General features: G+C 37.0%; 1 protein-coding gene across 2 annotated transcripts; it reads left to right on the top strand.

Annotated features, from left to right (window-relative positions):
- Positions 1 to 3,204: 3,204 nt before the first annotated feature.
- LOC121379431 lies at positions 3,205 to 26,181 on the top strand. Of its 2 annotated transcripts, none has more exons than XM_041508064.1 (9): positions 3,205 to 3,412; positions 9,795 to 9,893; positions 11,869 to 12,162; positions 13,163 to 13,510; positions 14,390 to 14,713; positions 20,870 to 20,998; positions 22,021 to 22,176; positions 25,141 to 25,332; positions 26,064 to 26,181. In XM_041508064.1, the coding sequence occupies exons 2-9, from the start codon at positions 9,830 to 9,832 to the stop codon at positions 26,075 to 26,077; spliced, it is 1,521 nt and encodes a 506-aa protein (XP_041363998.1). In that variant the 5' UTR covers positions 3,205 to 3,412; positions 9,795 to 9,829; the 3' UTR covers positions 26,078 to 26,181. The 2 variants fall into 2 exon arrangements, with proteins under 2 accessions (XP_041363998.1, XP_041363999.1); XM_041508065.1 differs by having other exon boundaries at positions 9,795 to 9,887.

Consider the following 26,181-nt stretch of genomic DNA (forward strand, 5'->3'; position numbering starts at 1 on the left):
GGTTAATAATTGTTTTATTACATAATGTCATCCATAAGACTCGTACATTCCTGCTTTGTTTATCAGAATCGAAATCCTATGACGTTGTATGACACGCAAAGGAATGCGGAAATAAACAGTTGAAACATTACAAGATACTAAAAAACCCACAAAAAAACACAAAACAAAACAACAACAAAAAATCTAATTCGAGACATTATAACCAGCAAGAGTGCCAAAATCATATTAATGGCAAAATAAAACACAAAATGTGATAAATCTGAACATACATTTATACTGAACAGTTACCGATTACCTTCAAATGTATTTTTCATTTGTAAAATAAAATCCTGAGAGTGCCGATTCCAATTGCATTTTGATGTATCATGTACGTTTCTAAATCTGCGATATATTCAATACACAATTTGACGATTACTGACCTTGTTTTTGTCGTATTTGCAGAATTAAACTCGGTATGACTAAAGATGTTATATTTTTGTTGAAGGACAGCAAAGCGTTTTGGTCACAAGTTTGTGCTTGTTGACATTAGAATTAGCAGTTGATGTTGCATTACGTTACCTACTCATTTATTGGATAGAATTTTGTCTCATCTTTATTTTCATTGGTCAGGGCAATATCACTTTTGATGGACCGGTGAGACCGTCTCGGGGCAATATCGCTATTTACGGACGGTCATGTGACTTGTTTTTGACCAGTAAGAATACAGATATATTTTCATTATGTAATAAATTTATGTATAACTGCTCTACCTAGACAAAGCCGTCCCTAGAATAGTGTCCTTTAAAGTTATAATTTTCAAGTGCTCGTTTCAGTGTTTCTGCCAGACAGAATTTTTGGGTATGGTGCTATGTAATTGAATGTATGTTAACCACAGTCAACAGGTGGTATGGCGGCACTCCCCCAGAAAGAAAATGGGTTACGTTTAGGGTTAGGATTCAGAAATGCATACAGTAATGATAAGAGTAATTAATTTTGTCTGGCAGAAACCCTGTCTTTGTATCGTTTTAATGTATAACTGCCCTACCAAGACCGAGCCGTCCCTAGAATAGTGCCTTTTAAAGTTTTAATTTACAAAGTGCCGCTTTGTATCGTTGTTGTTTGGATTTTTTCGTGTGTGGTTGTTTTTGTTGTTGTTGTTGTTGTTTGGTTTTTTGTTTTTCTTTGAGTTTTTTGGGGTGTTTTTTTTGTAGGCTATAATTGCCCTATCTAGACAGATCCGTCCCTAGAATAGTGCCCTTTAAAAAAGCTATCAAAGTCAAATTACAATGAAATATATGATAATCATATTTATATTATATACGAAGCAAAGTTGATTCTATGGCTTTTTCCCGGGTCACCCCCCCCCCACACACACACACACACACACACACACACACACGCACACACCACTCCGTTCTCCCGCCCCTGGTCAACACTAAAATTCACGATTTAGTGATTGAGATCTAAGAGTAACGGGTTTGAACTCCACTTCTGGCCGCATGGAACAGACCTACATCAGAAGCTCTGGGGATCCAGGGAGAACCAGCACACAACTGCCCAGTTCATCACTCATATCGGAATATCTGTATGAGACAATTTTCACAAATTTGAACGAAGAAGAAGAAGAACTCTTCTAAATAATAATTTTTGGGTTATAAAACTCTAAAAGAAGAAGTGATCACTGTCTGAAAATAGATAATTTTGCTATCAAGATGCCAAGGGGAAAAAACAAAACATTCTTAGGTTATAATACTGTGCAAAATAATGTTTAAAACAGTTTTAAAATTATTGTTTAAAAGTGGCTAATTTTGCTATTCAAATGCCAAGAAAAGGTGATTAAAACCATCCAGTTTTTAAAATTCCCCCGGGGGAGCATGCCGGACCCCTCATCACATCTTGTGACATGCTTAACAACGATCCTGATCATTAGCCCACCCCACTTTTAAAACAAATGCTCCGACGGGCCTCAAAGCTCACATAATAACCTTTATTAATGCAGCTAGCGCTACAGAAAACCGCAGCTAGTCATTTAGTGTACATTTTCGTTCGTACACTGTGATATACATGTATACACAAACGCAACTTTTATTAAGAGGCCGTTTTAACGAGCAATATGCCACTTTTTTTTCTTGGTAGCCCAATCTGATTAAAATTAGCTCTACTGGTCTACCAGTAGATATAACAGCATTGCGTGGACTCCCATGTCCTGGTGGCATAATTTTCATCTATAAATAACAATTTAAATATCGACCAATTGCACTTCGCCTTTTATTGCGTTATTCGGGAGCATACAAATTCTAAAAATATCGGGCGAGACTATGCAATAGGCGAACTTGTTGGTCTATTTCAACATTAAAAAACAGGTGGAGAAATGCAGTAATAAACTCTGGATTGTATACTAGTATAACAGATTTTATGGCTATACTATCACGGGTTTGTTTGTGGTTTTTTCATCTTGAAACGAATTTTATATAAAATTTTATATTGCAATTAGTTTCCGACATACTTCGTAATTCACCCGAATCATTTCGTATACCCTCGGCATAATCCCGAATGTTTTCAAATTATTTTCAAATCACTGGCATGATTTTGCAAGTAATTAAGGTTTTGATTGGTCTAATGAAAGGTCAACTGGACATGAGCTCCAACGGGTTGCTGTTAGATCCACAGGTAATAGTAATTAACCAGTGGAGCTAATTTTAATTAGATTATTGGTAGCCTTACCCAGGGGCGGATTATGGGGGGTTCCCAGTTGCACGGACAGCCCCCCCCCCCCCCCCCCCGGCTAAAAAAAACCCACTCCACCACGTAGATCTAAATTGATGTCCACGTAAAATTTATAATTTCAAATTATAAACATTTACATATTGTTTCGGACCCTCCCCCTCCCTCCCTACCTAAAGCATAATCCGCTCCTGCTACCCCCTAAAAATATGTCCTGGATCCGCCCATGAACACAGAGTGGAATTGGTAGAAGTGTTTTTACTCAATTTATTGACTGGGTCCTCGTGTTCTTATCTGTTCGCGAACGCAGTTTCGAATACGCGCTTAGTGGCCGATATTTGTGCCATCCCCAAGTTCAGCTAGCAAACGTTTCGCTGACGTTCGCGAACTATTTGATTGGTTTCCAATGTGGCCATTTGGTTTACCCTGAAGCGCACAAACCAGTCTAGGGGACGTTTTTCTGCTCGGGCTAACTGAACGCAGCCAAGCTGGAATGGGCTATTAAAAACATTTTTGTTATAAATATAAAAAATTATAATAATAATAATAATTTATTAATTTTACTTTTTTTGAAAATATATGATGTAGGACATTACTCATATGTAATTTCTTTTGTCAGAAAAAAGGAAGCATCAAACGTTCTGAAAGCAAAAGTAGATTCTACAAGTTCAACGTTTTGTTTAACAAACGACTTGAAACGTGTCGAAAGGTAAAATTTCTTTATAAATCTTTAACCTTTTGCCCATTTTTAAGTGTGAAATTTGTTTTTAAAAATATATTCAAATTCTATATTGAGAAATGTGCTAAATTATTAGATTAAATTATTAGATTAGCTAAACTGTTTTGTGTCGAAGTTTGACATAACGCAATAAATAAATTGGGTTATTCTTATTGTTTTAATCATGCGTGTCATGCGTGTGCTGACTAGGGGTGACTATTGCGGTCATTTTTATTATTGCAACAGTATTACGATAGTTAAACTAATTATTGTGATAGTATTGCAATAGTGATAGTACTATTGCAGTGCCGCCAATAGTATTGTGAATTATTAAATCCTTGGATAACAGTAATATGAATAGGCCTACATAATGATTATCTATTGTCCGAACCAAATTGTTAACAACTACGAAAAATTACTCTCCTACCTTTAATTGCCGTTGGATTTCCTCCAATATTTGTCCAGACAAAAATCTTGAAAAACCCATTACAATGACACAGATTCCACATACCAGATGATAACTATTTACCTCGGTTTTCCAATATATAGATAAAGATAAAGATAAAAAGATAAAAACTTTATTGCATATAAACATTCCACATACGGAACTGGATGCAAAACATATGCATAAACAAGAAACAAACAAAATGACTAAATAAGAACTAATTATGGGCAATACATGTATAATCGTGAACAAATTTGCATACCGCACCAGCACAGGCTGGATTTTGGTTTTGCATAATATATATATACATTTTATATGTATGTATGTATGAATGTGTGTGTGTATGTATGTATGTATGTATGTATGTATGTATGTATCTAGCCAGTGTAGCGGGTTTCCGCTCTAAGACTATATGTCAAAATTATCAAATGTTTGACATCCAATAGCCAATGATTAATAAATCAATGGGTTCTAGTGGTGTCGATAAACAAAACAGAAAGTATGTGTGTATATATGTGTGCGTGTGCGTGCGTGCATACGTATACATGTAAGTATGTTTGTATGTATGTCTGTGTTTGTACTTAGTTATTTGTAATGTCACTAGGTAGTCAAATCATGCGTTGGTCATAGACCACAGTGTTCGAGATTAACGGTATCCCGATATCCCGGGGATACCAGACTTTAATTCTGGATACCAGACTTCAAGAACCCAGTATCCCACCGGGATACCATATAATACTAAATTCTCAGGTGGGATACCAGATTTTTAAATGTTAGTATCCAACTGGGATACTGCCCAAAATTTTTAATCTTGAACACTGGACCATATTTCCCTATGCATGCTATCGAAACTATTGATAGTTGAGCAAACAATTGTAATAGTTATCGATAGTTCAGTTAACTATTCAGGGACTGACTATCGCAATATATGGATAGTTCAATGTATTGTTACATCACTAGTGCTGACATTGTGCAAGTGATGTGGGGGCGTCTATAGTCCTTCCCACAGGTAACGCCTTTTTTCATAGTATGAAATTTTCTACAAGTTATTTATTTCTTAGCCGACTTCCCAGCTCACATATCACCAATAGTTGGGCAGGCATGTTACGAAATGTTTTTACACAAATAGAACTGTACCATCTCCAGATCCTCTACCTCAGTATAAGCACAGGGCTCACGTGACCGGGTGAAGTGAGCATAAAAACTGTGCTCTGACCAGCCTGACTTCGCCGTGTCAGTCACCGTAATTGCAATGTACACATACAGATGAATGGTCATCATTGGTGAAGAACTTGAGGAACACCGATTCATAGATAATAATTAAGTGTGAAGTGTCTAAGAGTTTGAAGAGAGACTGGCGCCACAGAATCATGCAACAGGCTCACAGATACCGGTAGACTGTCTAGCTCAGACAGCACCCGTGTCTGGCACTAATAGTTGGCCTAAACGTGCTACTGACTGTTGAAGCATATTGTCAGGCGAATGTACTGGAAATTGTACCAAGGTGAGGATCTAGACTATGACGAATTAATTTTTTAAGGAGTTTGGATCATGCTTCACATTGAAACAAAAAATTTGTTTGGAGCAGCAGACCACGACGTGAAAAAAAAATGCCAGGAGTAATTAACTAGTTTTACGTAGACTTTGTCATAATGAATAAATTCAACATACAAAACAGATGTTGAAATTATAAAATAATACAAGCAAACCTGTCCTGTTAATGTATATATATGCACTCATAATAAAAGGTGACCTGTCCTACACACCCAGCAGCCATCTAAACTGGAGCTCCAAGTCGCTAAAGTGCCCGTATTAAGCGACCACTGTAAATTCTATAAACTTTTTTTTAATGTTAAACAACAGTGACAAGGTGCAGCAGATAAGCAATTTTACCGGCCTCGGTGGCGTCGTGGCAGGCCATCGGTCTACAGGCTGGTAGGTACTGGGTTCGGATCCCAGTCGAGGCATGGGATTTTTCATCGAGATACCGACTCCAAACCCTGAGTGAGTGCTCCGCAAGGCTCAATGGGTAGGTGTAAACCACTTGCACCGACCAGTGATCCATAACTGGTTCAACAAAGGCCATGGTTTGTGCTATCCTGCCTGTGGGAAGCGCAAATAAAAGATCCCTTGCTGCCTGTCGTAAAAAGAGTAGCCTATGTGGCGACAGCGGGTTTCCTCTAAAAACAGTGTCAGAATGACCATATGTTTGACGTCCAATAGCCGATGATAAGATAAAAAATCAATGTGCTCTAGCGGCGTCGTTAAATAAAACAAACTTTATAAGCAATTTTCACCTTTACAGATACTAGTACCCATTCAGTCTGCCAACTCCACAGTATATCAATTAAGAAACTGTGACTGTGGAACACACTTAATTGCCTCTGGGTACTCCAGCTAAGCTTGACCCTGGTAGATTAATCTACCAGGACAAAACTCTGCATGGAGTAGTTATTAAATGAAATGAGAAGACAAACGTGTGAGAGAATGAATTCTAAATGGTTAAAATAGTTCCGTTCAATTACATTTCATTATTTCTAAAGAAGGCGGAATGTGGAAAGGTAATTAAAAAAAAAAAAAAAAAAATGTAGAGCCCATATCCATCAATTAGCAGTACAGACTAAATAAAAAAAAAAAAAATGAAATACAGATTGTAAAAGTTGCACCTGTATTAAGATAACTTCTTTTTGCGTGACCGGCCTTGGTGGCGTCGTGGCAGGCCATCGGTCTACAGGCTGGTAGGTACTGGGTTCGGATCCCAGTCGAGGCATGGGATTTTTAATCCAGATACCGACTCCAAACCCTGAGTGAGTGCTCAGCAAGGCTCAATGGGTAGGTGTAAACCACTTACACCGACCAGTGATCCATAACTGGTTCAACAAAGGCCATGGTTTGTGCTATCCTGCCTGTGGGAAGCGCAAATAAAAGATCCCTTGCTGCCAATCGGAAGAGTAGCCCATGTAGTGGCGACAGCGGGTTTCCTCTCTAAATCTGTGTGGTCCATAACCATATGTCTGACGCCATATAACCGTAAATAAAATGTGTTGAGTGCGTCGTTAAATAAAACACTTCTTTCTTTCTTTCTTTTTGCGTATTTTATCTTTTGGATTAGAAATTCAACCTCTCTAAGTTTGAGAGAGGCCTGAAGCAGTATAGTTTATTAATTATTATTAAACCATCTAAATTATATACTTTGTGTGTCTTTATTCATTTAAAATCCATACATGACTGTATATGTGTTTTTATTTAAATATTCTTACTTATGTTAAAAAAAAAAACCCCAAAACCCCCCCACTTTTTGTAGGAGGATTGGATGGATTATAGTGTGGTGGGCGACATTTTTTTAAATTGGGTTACCGTTATGCTCCCACAGAAAATATATATTAAAGAAATCACTTGAACCCCCAACACCCCTATCTTATGGTACGAGAGCTATAGTCCACCCCATCCTCCTACAAAAATGTTTTGTTTTGTAAATAATTTAATTTTTGACGTAAGAAGAAATGGGTGTTTGATTTAGCTCAGTCGGTTGAGTGCTCGCTTGAGGTTCTTGCATTGCAGGATTGAACCACCACAAATCTATTCAACTGGTTGGGTTTTTCTCGTTCCAACCAGTGCACCACAACCAGTCAAAGGCTGTGGAATTATATATATGCTTTTCTGTCTGTGGCAAAGTGCATATAAAAAATCCCTTAATTGCTGCATTAGGATAAAATGTAGCGGGTTTCCTCTGATGACTACGTGTCAGAATTGCCAAATGTTTGACATCCATTAGCCAATGATTAATAAATCAATTTGCTCAAGTGGTGTTGTTAAACAAAACAAAGTTTAAGAAGAAAAGTAAAAGTGTTTTGGAAAGAACAAAACCCCCAACTATTTGAGGGTTGAAAATTAACATGAAAATCATGGTCACCAGGAGGGCCAGTTGAAGAAAAATCTTACTGGCCCTTCTCAAATTCAACTAGCTCTCCAGTTATCACATTGAAATTTAACTGCACAGCCAAACTCAAAACAAGAATCTTCTTTGTGCTCACCGTATATAGTCTGTTTGCCTCAAAAGGAAACCAATGAATTGGCATATAACTATAATGAATAAAGTTAAAATTCATATAAAAACATGTTCTTAAGTTTTAAACCCATACCAACTCAAATAAATTTTTGGGAAAAAAAGAATGAAAAGAAATCCAGACTCCAGTATAAATAAAAATGTTTCTTTACATATTACCATTAAATTATACAGATTAAATCTCATTTTTAATACAAGGGTAAAGACAAAATGCTAAAACAGCATTGTCTCTGAAGTAAAAAATATGCAGTACAAAGAGAATAAAGGTAGAACTGTGCTTGCTGTAGTATATAAATTAGTCTGGGGTGGCAGCCATCTTTGTGGCAGTGTAAGAGGGATGAAATTAACTGAAGCGATGCAAGAGGGGGTAAAATATCCAGGAAAGGATTTCCTTAGGAGTGGCTGTCCTATAGACAAAGTACGCACACGTGTGTTTAATATGGATATTGTAAATGCTACAGTAGTAGGCTATTAATATAGAAAGAAAAATAAATATGTTAAAAAACAACAAAAAAGTAGACAATGTACTTAGTTATCATATTACAAAGCATAAAAAATATACATATTGTTTATTACAGTAATATTTGGACGGTTATATCTTCATGTAAGTCTCGGTGTCACTTTAGATCAAATCTGTTCTTATTTTGTGCAAATTGCTATAAACTTAAAACAATATCAACAACAACAATCAATTAACTGACCTTTGGAATAAGCCTTGTAGTACCGGGTAATGGAAAATTTCATGGTTATTTTTATATACATGCATGCGCTCACATTAGTGTGAGTTAACACTACAAGATAGATGTTGATGTTGTCCCAGAAGCTAATTAAACATGATTCCTTTTTACCGTAACAATGAATAACAATTGTCAAATAGTAGCTCTGTTAGATAATTATGGCATATCCAGTCTATTCCAATAAGCCAACGACTTCCAAATTTTAAAAATACATGCATTGTCTTCAATAAATTTTGAATTTTTAGAATGACCTGGCCCAAAGCCAAAGAAGCTGAGTCTGGCATTGGCAAAATATAGAGCATGTCTTCTGCTGCCAGATCTGTAGTTTGCGCCAACACAGACGCGTTATGTTTTGTCACATTCGATTAATTTTCAGTGTCTTTCTTTTACAATTGGTACCTTACTAGCCCAATCTAATTAAAATTAGCTCCACTATTACATGTGGATCTAACAGCAGCCCGTTGGAACTCGTGTCCAGTTGACCTTTCTTTCAACCAATCAAAACCTTACTTGCAAAATCATGCCAGTGATTTGAAAAGAATTTGAAAACATTTGGGATTATGCCGAGGGTATACGAAATGATTCGGGTGAATTACGATTCGGGTGTATGCCGGAAACTAATTGCAATATAAAATTTTATATAAAATTAGTTTCAAGATGGAAAAAAAAAAACCCGTGATGGTATAGCCATAAAATCTGTTTATACTAAGGTCGACGACAGTCACTTTTCGCACCCTTGTTTTGGGTTCGTACACAATAAATATAGCATATCTTACCGTAATTTCACTTGAAATCCATATTTCGTAAAATGTACAATTTTTAAATCACAAGATTTTCTTCAAACAAATTCAGATGCATTAGTAATCATCAAACAAAATATTTTCAATAGCAAGTTGCATTGGAATTTTTCCAGCATTCTTAAAACGGAAACGTCATGTACCCAGTGTATAGTTATTGTAAGGCGATTCAAAGTGATGTCATTTATGTAACATAGGCTTATGGGTCTAGTACTATAATTGTAGCTTTACATATGATAGTGTACATTGTACCTGATAAGAATTGACCTTGCTTTTTATAGTAATAATCTCTTGACACTATTTGATAAAGGTCTGTCTTACTTTTCAGTACTCTCTTACTGACACTTTTGTAATCAACCTGTTATGGCCGAGGGTGGTTCAACCAGCTCTATGGATGTGTCTAGTTCTGTGACAAATACAGGTACAGGTATGTTTACTGTTAGTTACGTTTGTGTTCATGTCAGTTTCCAGCTCTGACAGCTCAGACCAATACCTATATATATAGCACAGGTCCTCCCACCTATATCGGTGTGTGGGATCTAGCCTAGTGGTAAATTGCTTGCCTGATGCACGGTCAGTCTAGGATCGATCACCATCGGTGGGCCTATTGAGCTTTTTCTCGTTCTAGCCTGTGCACCATGACTGGTATATCAAAGGCCATGGTATGTGCTGTGTTGGTGCATATTAAACATTTCTTGCTACTAATATGCCAAAATTGCCAAATGTTTGACATCCAGTAGCTGAAGATTAATAAATCAATGTTCTCTAGTGGTGTCGTTAAACAAAACAGACTTTAACTTTCCACCTGTATCGAGAATTAGTTATGAGTGTTTTTTATACATAAAATATCAACCAAGTCTACATGTATGTTAATTGGTATATGTCAAGGCTCAAACATTATTTTGATGACATTATTTTTGTAGACTTAACATAGTTTAATATACAGTACTTTATCTGTACCCTTTTTCCAGTAATGCTCCCGTATTATATATATATTATATAATAACACTTAAATTCCCACACAATGAACTAATATAAGACCGTGTTCTTTTGTTTGGTGTGTGGCTGTGGATATATTTTTTTTCACAGGTGATATGGAAACATGTACCAATATATTATGTACAACAGGCTTTCTGCCAGAAAATAATTTGAGGGGATTTAATAAAACCAAACAGACCACAAGTGCCCCTACTAGGTGGTTATGGGTTTGAAATCTGGAAACTGAACACAGCATTTCTTGTACTTTGACCAATTTTATGGGGCCCAGTGATAAAGAGCTTGCTTATTAATGCTTGGTCAGTTTAGGATCGATCCCCGTCGGTGGCCCCATTAGGCTATTTCTCATTCCAGCCACTGCTTCACAACTGGTGTCACAAAGGCCGTGGTATGTACTATATTGTTTGTGGGATGGTGCATATACAAGATCCCTTGCTGCTAATCGAAAAGAGTAGCCCATGTAGCCAATCTCTGAAACTTGCATAGCGAATCGCGATGTGATACTGAACATAATATTCCATAATACTGGCATTTGCATAAATGGATACCTGGGGCGGGATATATCTCAGTCAGTTGAGTGCTCACCTGGGGTGCTTGTGTCGCAGGATCGAACCACCTCAGTGGATCCATTCAACTGACTGGGTGTTCTCTCCTTCTAACCAGTACACCACAACTGATCAAAGGCTGTTTTATGTGCTTTCCTGTCTTTGGAAAATAGCATATAAAAGATCCCTTTCTGCTAATGGAATTTTGTTTTAGCAGGTTTCCTCTGATGACTATTACCAAATGTTTGACATCCAATAGCCGATGATTAATCAGTGTGCTCTAGTGGTGTCATAAAACACACCAAACTTTAAATGGACACCTACACAAAATGTGTCTTTTACAAAAACTCGTGTAAGCATTCATGCATTACCCTTGCCCTTGCTCGGGCAATACAAAACTTATGACACTTGTTTTGTAAAATCAGTACAACACACAAGTTTGTATAATAATAGCTATTTAGAGCATTCATTATTTTCAAAGGTAAACACATTCTGTACAAGGAGAATAAACTCCATTAAGGCCCTGTCTAATCTACATATATGTATACAAACATAATTATCATATCACAATGCATAATGTAAAAAACTATATTATCTATACAGATACATGAATATTCAAAACATTGCAAAATTGTATAAATGATAATTCAATACATCATTAAATTAAAAAAGACCACCTTAGGTATTCTAAATTAATGTTTATTAATTTTCGTAAATATTGCATAACATTTCAATTTGTATTTGAATGAGGTGATGGACTGAGAATATTTTATCTTTGAAGGTTCGTGTACATGTAGTGTGATCCAACATTTAGTACCCATGCATGAAGGTGATGCCAGTGTTTATGTGCTTTTCCTACAGGGTTGATACAACACCCATCTGATCAGCCATCACTGACATCTCAGCATCAACCAAACGTGTCATTAGATCAGATAGAGAAATATTTCGAGAGCAAATCTCCCATCAGCTGTCTTATGGAGTATGCTTCAAAGATGCAATGCAGAGTGACGTTTGAAGAGAGTGGAAATGAAGACCCAGTAGCAAAGTTTGCTTGTTTGTGTACTGTTAATGGAATCCGATACCCACGAGGGATTGGAAACTCGAAAAAAGATGCAAAGACAGATGCAGCTAGAAAAGCTTATATACAGATTCTTAGTAAGGGTATTTTAAATTAATGATTACCATCTCCCACCCTTAAAACATAAACTAGATTAACTTTATAATAACATTATGAGCTATACAGTTTAAATCTATTTTTCTGAATACTTTGTATTCCCAATAAACAGTAAAAAGTGTTCTTCCTACTTTCGCTTTCATGTAAGGATCACAAATCATCTTACAAAATACCTATGCTAAACGTTAATTGAACTTGATCCGAAAACAAGGATGCCTTGTACATGACATCATTTTAATGTTTTCAGTATGTACACTGTAACAAATCATACAGATTACGTCATCATTCAAGAGAAAAATCGTACAAACTAATGCTAGGGTCAGACTGTCATCTGTTACAACGAAGTTGGCCAGCTTGAGTGGTACGCTCAGATTAACAACTAATGGGTTATACAACGACAATCGAGTTGTAAGAGCGCTCAGAAAGTTGTCGTGACAGCAGAAAGTTGGCAATCTTTATTCTGGCAGTTGTTAGTCTGACCCTAGCATAAGTGACTATTCAAGAAAGCTAACTCTTGGTCCTCTTTCCTTTTAGCTGAAAAGCAATTTTAATGTAGGATCAGGGAACTTTTTTCTTTTTCTTTTTCTTTTTTATGATGACAGTTTGTGATGAGTTAAAAATTGAGTAGCAACTACTATTTATTGTTTTAGAATTGTGTAGCAATCCCTGAAATTTGTGTAGCGAATAATTTATATAAAATTGAAATAGCTTTTATTAAACCTGAAAACATATGTAATGTCATCTGATATTTGACTATTACCGTGTTGTAATACAACTATTGAAAAACATTTTTGGTCTGGTTTTAACTTTATTATAAACTTAAGGTAACGTTATACAATAATCAAGTTGAGGTTGGTTTGTCTCTTTTTTCCGAGCATAGCTAAAGTCAACATGTTTATACTTGAGCATTTATTACCATGACTATAATGCAGTCTAGATATAATGCATGTAACACGTTCATCTGTATACTATTTTACACAGGTGTAGAAGCATTCCCAGCTGAACAGTCAGTGCCGGTAGTATCTATTCACCAACAAGCAGCCAGTTGTGGAGAACTGAAACCAGTGCCTCAAGACCTTATTACTGCCTTTATGAAAGAAACTAAATCGTCAATCTCCTGTGTCAATGAGTATGCATCAAAGATGAATTATAAAGTGATATTTGATGAGAGAGAAGACCCAGTAGCAAAGTTCATTTGTGTGTGTACTATTAACGGAATTAGCTACCCACAAGGGATTGGAAAGTCGAAAAAACATGCAAAGACGGAAGCAGCTAGAATTGCTTTTACCTCCGTGAGTGGCTTATCTCAAGAGCACGTGAATATAAGAGGTTTGTTCTTCAATGTTCTGTGATATGTGTATTTTCTACAGTTCAATACTGTGGTATTCGTGAATAGTTTAGAGATTGGTTATATTATTTTTATACTTCCATCCATCCATGCATCCATCCATCCATCCATGCATTCATTCACTCATTTGTTGTTTTCATTAATTCACTTGCTCCTTCCTCACTTTCAGTTGGTCTGGGATCAATCCCCATCGGTGGGCACATTGGGCTATTTCTTGCTCCAGCCAGTGCACCACGATTGGTATATCAAAGGCTGTGGTATGTGTTATCCTGTCTGGAGCATGGTGCATATAAAAGATCCCCTTGCTGCTAATCAAAAAGAGTAGCCTATGAAGTGGCGACAGCGGGTTTCCTCCCAATATCTGTGTGGTCCTTAACCGTATGTCCGACGCCATATAACCGTAAATAAAATGTGCTGAGTGTGTTATTAAATAAAACATTTCCTTCCTTTTAACCATATGTCCGACGCCATATAACCGTATAAAATGTGTTGGGTGCATCATTAAATAAAACATTTCTTTCTTTCTTTCGTAAAATAAGACATTTCCTTCCTTCCTCACTTCTGCTATATGTAGTTGTCATGTACTGCAGTTCTACATTTTGGCCTCTCCTTTATGAAGTAAAATGGTGAGATATAGATATTACATGTACTGTTCAGAAGGCTGTGTCAAACGACGACGTCAACGTTTGCCGTGTCAAAATGTTGCATTATGATTCATTTCTCACAAACTGTCCTAGATCAATGAAACTTGCTTTAAAGGTGCACCTATGCATGTTGATCACAGTGCACCAAAATAGTTTATGGTAGGTGAGTCATTTAATTCTGCAGAATTCGTTTTATTTTTTATTATATCTATACAGATTCGAAGTCGTGCCATGGTGACTTGCCATCCATTCAACAGCCACAAAGAGTACCTGTAGACCTGATAAAGGAATTTAAATCGGGAAAACAACCTGTCAGCTGTATTAATGAATATGCAGCAAGAATGAAAGTTACAGTGGGGTTTAAAGAAGAACACTGTGGTAAAGGCGATTCAGTCAAAAAGTTCAGTTGTGTCTGTGCCGTCGATGGTGTTGACTACTCAACCGGATTTGGATACACCAAGAAAGAAGCAAAGACAGAGGCAGCTCGAATTGCTTTTACTGACATCGCTGGCTCAGATCTATTGGAAGTGGGAACAGAAGGTTAGTTGTTATTACTGACATCGCTGGCTCACATCTATTGGAAGTGAGAACAGAAGGTTAGTTGTTATTACTCACATCTCTGGCTCATATCTATTGGAAGTGGGAACAGAAGGTTAGTTGTTATTACTCACATCTCTGGCTCATATCTATTGGAAGTGGGAACAGAAGGTTAGTTGTTATTACTCACATCTCTGGCTCAGATCTATTGGAAGTGGGAACAGAAGGTTAGTTGTTATTACTCACATCTCTGGCTTGTATCTGTTGGAAGTGGGAACAGAAGGTTAGTTGTTATTACTCACATCTCTGGCTCAGATCTATTGGAAGTGGGAACAGAAGGTTAGTTGTTATTACTCACATCTCTGGCTTATATCTATTGGAAGTGGGAACAGAAGGTTAGTTGTTATTACTCACATCTCTGGCTTATATCTATTGGAAGTGGGAATAGAAGGTTAATTGTTATTACTCACATCTCTGGCTTAGGTCTATTGGAAAGATCTATTGGAAGTGGGAGCAGAAGGTTAATTGTTTTTATTCACATCACTGTCTTGGGTCTATGGCTTAGATCTATTGAAAGTAGGAACAGAAGGTTAATTGTTCCTACTCACATCGCTGTCTTAGATCTATGGCTTAGGTTAATTGTTATCCCTCTCTCTTTCTCTTCCATACAGAAAATGTTTCTTATCGTACCAAGCACCTTATCTCCTTTCCATCTACTTTTCGTCTCCTATTCTAATTTTAAGTTAAGCTACATCTTGTACATTATCGCCATACACATGGAATAATTAGAGAATAACTAACGAGCTACGAGGAATTATGAATTATCTGTCCCGAGTGAATGAATATTGTAAACCTGAGCCTCTTGTGAGGGTTTTACAGTATTCATTCATGAGGGACAGGTAATTTATAACTCCTTGTACAGGGCTCGCGCTGTCGGTAGCCAAATTAGCCATTGGCTAATTAAAAAAAAAAATGGCTAATAAAATTTGCAAGTGGCTAAAATTTTGGCTAAGCCATTTTCTGTCTTCTGGTGTGAACAAATGGTTACATAATCTATCCGACACCTCAAACATAATAATACTACCAAATATTCAATTAGCGTAATAGCGATCTCGTGACCAGTAACGAATACCAGAATACAGCGTAGGCCTTATAATGTTTGCTTATTTTAATAATCACGGTTATTAATTTTAACGGCATGCATTCAACATGTATGACAGCAATGTCTGGAAGATCTGTAACTTGTTATTTTTACTTTGTAAAATCTATGAACCAAAGTAATAAAAACAGACCGACAATGTGTGTCTATTTGAATACACATGCCAGTTCAGGGCCAAAAGACATGTAGGCCATCTCAAGGTCTGAGTTCAGCCAGACCAAGCGAAAACAAAACGTTCGTTTTCGTTAGACTGGTTTGTGTGCTTCATGTTAAACCAAATGGACACAACGAACACCAATCAAACAGTTCACGAACGTAAGGAAGAACATTCGTTGGCTGAACTGAGGACAGCTCTCGGTGCGAATATATGTCACGCTTCAGAGTCGGCTGACACTCGCGTGTCAAGAGACATCGTTGCGGACATTAAACAATACGATTACTCAAAAGTAAATCTTGATGTAAATTTGTAGAAAAACAATAGTTATTCGTATCAATGAATACCTAACTGCAGTTTTTGTTTATTCCTTTGTCTTTGTTAACCGGCCTCGGTGGCGTCGTGGCAGGCCATCGGTCTACAGGCTGGTAGGTACTGGGTTCGGATCCCAGTCGAGGCATGGAATTTTTAATCCAGATACCGACTCCAAACCCTGAGTGAGTGCACCGCAAGGCTCAATGGGTAGGTGTAAACCACTTGCACCGACCAGTGATCCATAACTGGTTCAAGAAAGGCCATGGTTTGTGCTATCCTGCCTGTAGGAAACGCAAATAAAAGATCCCTTGCTGCCTGTCGTAAAAGAGTAGCCTATGTGGCGACAGCGGGTTTCCTCTAAAAAAATCTGTGTGGTCCTTAACCATATGTCTGACGCCATATAACCGTAAATAAAATGTGTTGAGTGCGTTGTTAAATAAAACACTTCTTTCTTTGTCTTTGTTAATTTCGTACCCATGGTCGAGAGCACGCATGCAGATCGCGATCGCCGGAAATGAACATGCAGTATTTAAATTATACAAATTGCAGTTAAATGTACACTGAATAAAATTAGTTTACAATAATCATATTTGTTAGATAATTTTAGATATACATTTGTAAGACTGTGAGGTGACATTTAATAAGTTAGCTGGATTTTAAAAAGACCGTAAATATTAATTTTATTAAGGGATTTGTTGTTGGGTTTTTGGGGGTTTTTTTTTAATAAATGGAGTATACTGTGGTGAAGTCGGCATTCTTAGCCGAGGTATTTTGTAAGCAGAAATCACAACAAGCATTTAACACGACGCTGAAATCAACAGCAACAACATGGCACAAATTATGAAATCGTTTAGGGTGGGGAATTGATGGGTCACTTAAAAAAAAGAGAACAAAAAAAGTTATTTAAACTAACATAAAGGTTGCTATTTAAAGAAATAATGAGTTCTATATATAAAAAAAAGCTGTCAAATTTTTATTTGGTTAAAAAGGAAGAAAGAAAAAACACCACCATCCATAAAGATCCAAAAATCGTGTTAATTTAATGTCATAGGCCTTAGAAGTGGGGGTGGGTGTATGGGGTACTGGCTTCAAACTGAACCAACCCCACCCCCGCTAAAAAAACCTCGAAGTAATATATTAACTGCCCCTACCCCCATTGAGGTTTTGTTATTCCTATTTATTCCAGTTTGTACACAATTAGCTGAAAAAGATACATTTTCATAAATAAGTACTGCTTAAAACAAATTTGGCTAAAACATTTTCAGTATGGCTAATAAAAATTCCATTTGGCTAATATTTTGGCTACAGGTATTTTTGATCCAGGGTGAGCCCTGCTTGTAGCGAGTTGGTTATCTCTTTATTACCCATTGTCAATTTTAATTGATTTTTATACGCCCATCTATGTGTCATATTATGGTATGGCGTAGTCTGTCTGTCTATACATCTGTTCTCCTTTTTCTTGTCCGGACCATATCTTGCATACAGGACCATCAAACCTCACATGTAGGAACAACATGGGACGGCAGTGTGTTGTGTGCTATTACTAGGTCACTGTAACCTGCTTTTCACGGTCTAATGCACATAACAGTAAATCATTGTCTGGACCATATCTTGCGTACAAAACCATCAAACCTCACATGTAGGAACAACTTGGGATGGCAGTGTGTTGTGTACTATTACTAGGTCACTGTGACCTACTTTTCTGTCTACTGCACATAACAGTAAATCCTTATCCAGACCATATCTTGCATACAGATACATACAGGACCATCAAACCTCACATGTAGGAACAACTTGGAATGGCAGTGTGTCACGTTCTATTATTAGGTCACTGTGCCCTATTTTTCACGGTCTACTGCACATAACAGTAAATCCTTGTGCAGACCATGACCCATATTCACAAAACATTGTAAGCCTAGTTTTACAGGTAAACGTAAATCCAAGACTGAAGAGCTATTCACGAAACAAGGTAAACGTAAGTTACATGTAAAGTTGGACGTAAATATAAGAGTGCCTCCGGTTACAACTAAGGCTGTACATAAGTTGTGTACATATAATAAATCAAGCACAATCACCATTATTTACTATTATTTGCGGAAAATGGCAGCATTTCCAATAATTGAAGCAGTTCGTGATGGTGAAAGCTCACTGATTGAACTCTTTTTTTTTTCTTTTCTTTTTTCTAGTTTGTTTTTTTGGGATTGAACGGATGTTTTCGACTCTGCCACATTTCTCCTGAGTTATCTTTTCTGTTTTAAGAATGCCCTAAAGTTCATACCAAAATGAGGATCCTCGCCAATACCAAATTGCCATGGTTCGCAGTGTTATTGTTAGCAGATGAGAAATGAAATTGCGTTTTGCACATTTGTTATTTACCCAGTAGCAATTGTTTCTAATGTTTGTTTTTTATATTTCTCCAGTGAGAGAGTTATAGTCGTAGACTTCCATCCAACTAAGTTATGTTTACGTCGTCTTTGAGAATAAGGTGCTTCTTGCACATAAATGTAAATCTATTGCAGACGTACATTTGTAAGTGCTAGTCGTAGATGTAACTTTACACCTTTTCGTGAATATGGGTCCATATCTTGCATACAGATGTATACAGGATCATCAAACCTCACATGTAAGAACAACTTGGGATGGTGGTTTGTTGCATACTATTACTAGGTCACTGTGACCTACTTTTCACGGTCTACTGCCAATAACAGTAAATCCTTGTCCGGACCATATCTTGCATACAGATGCATACAGGACAATCAAACCACATGTAGGAACAACTTGGGATGGTGGTTGGTCCAAAACAAGCTTCATCCATCCCATTGCAAATATTTCACACAATTAGAATTGAATCATACCCGTAACATATTAATTAATATAGATTTGGTTTTCTTTCAAATTCCTGATGGGCGTATCATGTACCTCACCGATACTCTTGTTAATGTGAAAAATAATCTACTGTCTACAATAAAACTGTTGGCCATTACGTCAAATAATCTTAAGTGCATTACATGACATAATGTAAGTGACATCATGGCATAACAGCGTTTTTTTCACAGCCACCTGTTTACAGCACAAAATAATACAAAATAATAATTATTTTTCTTGCTTATGAAAATATACTGTTTCATATTTATGAAGCAAATAAGTCAAAATGTTTCTTTGACCCATGAATGAAAACATTATATGAATGAAAGTGAAGTTAGGAATATCATCCGATTCTCAACAATTGGTGTTATTATCAGAGGTGGGGAAAAGCCCTTTTTTCCTGGTCTGGGACCGATTCTCGATCTCTGAGACCGAATTTTTTTTTTTTAAATGTGCGTTTGCCGGTCCCACTTTTGTCAGTCCATTTCTATTATTGGAACAAATTCCTATTCGTCAAGTTGACTGGCCTGCCCAGACCAGTGGCGTAGGCAGTATTTTGTATTGAAAGGGGAGAGGGGGGGGGGGGGGGGCACCTGTGTAGTGGGATATGACACAGGAACCTTTTTAATGTTATTAATAAGCAAAGAGGTAAAAGAGGACCGGCCCAGACATCGGTATCTCGTGCAAGATTTAAAATAATAAATAAATAGTGGTCACTATGGCTGGTGTTTCAGACATCTGTGATTTTAAAGTCTGCCTAAGTATATCGCCAGTCACTGAAGTCGGACCTACAGTAGTGTCAATCGACTGCCACTAGGCTAGACATTTGTCAACGTCGATGAGCCAGTCAAGAGATTAAACAGACGTTAACGATAGCACTATTCTTGGTTTAGAGAGCCATCAGGGTATTACACTCCAATTAAAACAAAGGACCCAGAATTTGCAACTGGTTACAATCGACACCTGTCAACACCTATGTACGGAGCTCTGTCGGGTCGAGTGTCCTAGTCCGAAGCAAGAGGCTTTTGTGCAATACAAACTGCTTGAAATAGCTTAAAATATACTGAAATAATCTATAACTGTATTTATTGTTGACCGTTCAATGTAGTGTATCCAATAATTATAAAGGATTTTAAAATTAACAAAAGGTTTCCACCTTTTTTGTTAACAAGTGGCAGTAAGCAGAACAGCTACATGTACTTATCTCTAGAGCCAGTAGAGGTCAAATTCATCCAATCAGTGATGACGTTATTACTCTCTTTGTCTAAACATGTGCTAGCTCAGGCTGTCAAATGCTTCAACGGTGCCATCTTTTATTAATTTTCAGGACAGTACTGAATACTCGTACTTTTTATACATATATGGGAATTAAAATTCATAACTTTTATTCATTGTTTATATTATTTATTCCATTATGTAAAATATATACAGTTTCATGTTTATCGTTTCGCATTCATGATTCACGATAAAACTATACAAATGTCACTATGATTTTTAAAAAAACCTATTTGGCAAATATATATCGTCTTTTAAATGTTCTTTTTATTATTATTGCTTTCTCCCTCCCCCCTCCCCTGTTATGGACGACATCAAGTGGGATCGATTGACAGTTTTATTTTTTCCCACCCCTGGTTATCACACAAACATTCTTTTTTTTCTTTTCCAGTTGGTGCGGACAGATCACTGAATGAACAGACAGTAGCGAAATTCATAGCGTCCGAGCCAGCACACGAAGCAGCATCTGACGAAACAACCAAAAAGTCCCTCGATCTTCAGCAACTAAGTCACTCACTGGGTCAGAAATCAATAGGTGTAAAATATTAGAAATGAGAAATGTTTGGAATGGAAGAGAAGTCAGAATACACTAATGAACCAACTGAATATAAAATTAGAAGAATTTTTATTTTATTTATTGTTTGTTAATTTTTGCTACATTTACCAATTACTTTACCAAAACAAAACACACACAAAAAACAACTTTATAAGTTAATAATGTTTGGTTTTTACACTACACAGTTAACTTCTGGGTGAGAGTTCATTCATCTCTGTCCACTATAGTTCCTAATTGTGACACACGTTGTGGTTCATATATTCACTTCTAGGAATTGGGGAAGAATTCAAAGAATATGTATGTTTAATGGTAAGCCTTCTGGCTGTATTTTGCCCATGTTATTTTGTAATATTCTGCATTGACTTTTTGGGAGATGGGCAAGAGACAGCCGGAGTGAATCGGTTAATGAACCACCTGTTCGGACCGGTACTACAGCCAGATGTGGGTCATATAGCAACAAACTGAGATGGAAATGTTCTCTATTTTGGAGTGAAAAATAAATGCTTATATAATGTATGTTCGCAATGGTGTATGTTGTTAGTACCAATAAGAATCTGTTCTATTGGCAATCTTCATTTGAAATTGGGCAATTTAACATGGATTTTAATGGCAGATGGCATCTGTGTAGTGAGACCATAGCATTTGGTTCAGTGCGATTTTTCACTCGCCTAAGCACTCTGAGGTGTGCAATTTTTTTTACTCGCCTTGGTTTTTCAAAATCTAAGGTCTGTGTAGTGACAACATTTCATATCCCATTTTTACAAAATTTCACATGTAGGAATAGGATCATGTGACCATAAGGAACTTTGCGGCATTTCTGATGCCTTGTTTTGACACCCAATAGCTTACATATTCTTTGTGTCAGAGTGGTGTCAAGCAGTCATGCTATCATAGATCAGTTGCTAAAAACTGAGAGTTGATCGCAGAATTTCATCCAATTCTCAACAATTGATGTTATCACACAAACGTTTCTTTTTCTATTCCAGATGGTACGGACAGATCACTGAATGAACAGACAGTAGCAAAGGTCATAGCGTCCGAGTCAGCACATGAAGCAGCATCTGATGAAACGAACAAGTCCATTGGCCTTCAGCAACTAAGTCACTCACTGGGCTCAATGTCCCTAGGGCAGAAATCAAAAGGTGCAAAATTTGAGAAAAAAGCAGATTGTGATTGTTAAATAATATTATGTGAAACTACATTTATCAGCTAGCGATGTCCATGCTATTAATCCATTCAAGAAAGAATGTACTAAAAGTACAGAACAATGTCATACCACATATGGGGAATATTATTTTTTAAAGAAACCTTTGTTCTTTTTCAGCTATCTTTATTAAAATAGTATTTGTACTTTGATTGGTTAGCCAAAACCAATGCTCATGATTGATATCTCAATTTATTTATACATTTGTCCAGTTCAAACTACAGTACATAAATGTTGAGTCAGCTTACACATCATACCAACCTTTTTGTACCAGATATTGAGAGCTAAATTAAGGGGTTGGTCTATCCACAAAGTCAGATAATACACAATGATATATATATATATATATATATACAGTGTACATGACCACTGCACTAGCCGAAAAAATAGTGAAACATAATTAGGAAGCTCCTGCCCACTCTCCCATACCGGATGAGAGAAGATTACATAAAGTGCAGTGTCATAATTAATTTGCTTAATACCACCCACCCAACTCCCATCTATCTATCCTTCTGTCCACCCACTGGTCCATCCATTCAGTATTATTAAAGACACATAATTAATTTGCTTAAAGAAAGAAGTGTTTTATTTAACGACGCACTCAACACATTTTATTTACGGTTATATGGCGTCAGACATATGGTTAAGGACCACACAGATTTTTTTAGAGGAAACCCGCTGTTGCCACATAGGCTACTCTTTTACGACAGGCATCAAGGGATCTTTTATTTGCGCTTCCCACAGGCAGGATAGCACAAACCATGGCCTTTGTTGAACCAGTTATTGATCACTGGTTGGTGCAAGTGGTTTACACCTACCCACTGAGCCTTGCGGAGAACTCACTCAGAGTTTGTAGTCGGTATCTGGATTAAAAATTCCATGCCTCGACTGGGATCCGAACCCAGTACCTACTAGCCTGTAGACCGATGGCCTGCCACGACGCCACCGAGGCCGGTAATTTGCTTAATATCACCCACCCAACTCCCATCTGTCCATCCTTCCGTCCATCCATTCAGTATTATTAAAGACACATAATTAATTTGCTTAATACCACCCACCCAACTCCCATCTGTTCATCCTTCTGTCCATCCACTGGTCCATCCATTCAGTATTATTAAAGACACATAATTTGCTTAATACCACCCACCCAACTCCCATCTGTCCATCCTTCCATCCATCCATTTAGTATTATTAAAGACACATTATTAATTTGCTTAATACCACCCACCCAACTCCCATCCTTCCATCCATCCATTTAGTATTATTAAAGACACATAATTAATTTGCTTAATACCACCCACCCAACTCCCATCTGTCCATCCTTCCGTCCATCCATTTAGTATTATTAAAGACACATAATTAATTTGCTTAATACCACCCACCCAACTCCCATCTGTTCATCCTTCTGTCCATCCACTGGTCCATCCATTCAGTATTATTAAAGACACATAATTAGCTTAATACCACACACCCAAATCCCGTCTGTTCATCCTTCCATCCATCCATTTAGTATTATTAAAGACACGTAATTAATTTGCTTAATACCACCCACCCAACTCCTATCTGTCCATCCTTCCATCAATCCATTTAGTATTATTAAAGACACATAATTAATTTGCTTAATACCACCCACCCAACTCCCATCTGTCCATCCTTCTGTCCATCCATTGGTCATCCATTTAGTATTATTAAAGACACATAATTAATTAGCTTAATACCACCCACCCAAGTCCCATCTATCCATCCTTCTGTCCATCCACTGGTCCATCCATTTTGTATTATTAAAGACACATAATTAATTTGCTTAATACCACCTACCCAACTCCCATCTATCCATCTTTCCGTCCATCCATTTAGTATTATTAAAGACACATAATTAATTTGCTTAATACCACCTACCCAACTCCCATCTATCCATCCTTCCGTCCATCCATTTTGTATTATTAAAGACATAATTAATTTGTTTAATACCACCCACCCAACTCCCATCTGTCCATCCTTCTGTCCATCCATTTAGTATTATTAAAGATACATTATTAATTTGCTTAATACCACCCACCCAACTCCCATCTATCCATCCTTCCATTTAGTATTATTAAAGACACATAATTAATTTGTTTAATACCACCCACCCAACTCCCATCTATCCATCCTTCCATCCATCCATTTAGTATTATTAAAGACACATAATTAATTTGCTTAATACCACCCACCCAACTCCCATCTGTCCATCCTTCCATCCATCCATTTAGTATTATTAAAGACACATTATTAATTTGTTTAATACCACCCACCCAACTCCCATCTATCCATCCTTCCATCCATCCATTTAGTATTATTAAAGACACATAATTAATTTGTTTAATACCACCCACCCAACTCCCATCTATCCATCCTTCCATCCATCCATTTAGTATTATTAAAGACACATAATTAATTTGCTTAATACCACCCACCCAACTCCCATCTGTCCATCCTTCCATCCATCCATTTAGTATTATTAAAGACACATTATTAATTTGCTTAATACCACCCACCCAACTCCCATCTGTCCATCCTTCCATCCATCCATTTAGTATTATTAAAGACACGTTATTAATTTGCTTAATACCATCCACCCAACTCCCATCTATCCATCCTTCCATTCATCCATTAGTCCATCCATTTAGTATCATTAAAGACACATTTAGTGTTAACAAATGTTTAACAAACTCATAGAAGCTTTGGCTAGTGCCCTATGTATTATAGTAATACAATTGATAATTTCATCTAGCCCAGACCAAAAATTCATTAGCCAGAACCGAGGGATAGTGGATTTGTCGAACCCAATTCATTTAAAATTTTCTTTTCTTTTTATTTCTAAATTATATTTTATATGGGGGTTATTCATTTTGTATTAAAGAAAGTTCTCCAGTGCTGGCCAGTTCACGACCTAATACATCGTCAGTGGTGAAGGACGTCACTTTAAACCCCCAGCTACATGTAGGTGAACACACCAGCAGACAGACCCCTGGTATTGAACCAAGTCCCTCGGCAGGCTCAGTGTACCAGGAACAGAGGTCAGCAGATGCAGAGAAACATGAGGCTGAATCAGGTATTATATATATATACATATATATACACATACACATACAAATACACATACACATACACATACACATACACATAGAGATATATATATATATATACACATACAGTCGAACTTGTATATAACAACCATACAAGATACCAACAGAAAGTGGCCATTATGGACAGGTGGCCTTTATATAGAGGTCCCAAAATATTCTGTTAGAAGATCTGCTTCCTTTTAAAATGCCGTCAATTTGCGTACGACCCACTCCAAATTGCTCTGCTATCTTTCTAACACTTAAACGATCTTTCTCTGACTTCCTGATAACTTTCACTCATTGTTCTAAAGTTAAGGCAGAAAGATTTTTGGGGGGCATTTTCTTTGACAGTTGGTTCATAAATAAATAACACAAAACTGAAATTTACTTTTTTCAATTGTGATTTATTACGCAAGTGACATGTTTAACTCATTATTAGTTTTATGTTGCCGCTAATCCATTTGTACGGTACTTGCATTGGTACTTGCATTGGGATTACGTCGCAAACCGGAAACAAAACAATCTTGGTAAACAAAGGTCACGATTTACCAAATCATACCGGCTTAACTAAATTCATTAATGTTTGCCGGTTGGTACAAAGTGCTTGTGAATAGCAATCATGCCCAGTTGACAATAGGGACTACTCAAGCACCTTGGTTATAATTGCCTTTGATAATACCGCAACAATCTGATACTGTAATACATTCTGCTTTCATAGGCTGCAGCCAATGAGAAGTCGCCTTGTTATTGAGTAACAATTCGAGCTGAACTATCGAATGCAAATTATACAACCGCTGGAACCAAACAGCTGTTGACATTTACCAAATTAACAAAAG

Source organism: Gigantopelta aegis, chromosome 8, assembly GCF_016097555.1.
Source record: "Gigantopelta aegis isolate Gae_Host chromosome 8, Gae_host_genome, whole genome shotgun sequence".
NCBI lineage: Eukaryota > Metazoa > Mollusca > Gastropoda > Neomphalida > Peltospiridae > Gigantopelta > Gigantopelta aegis.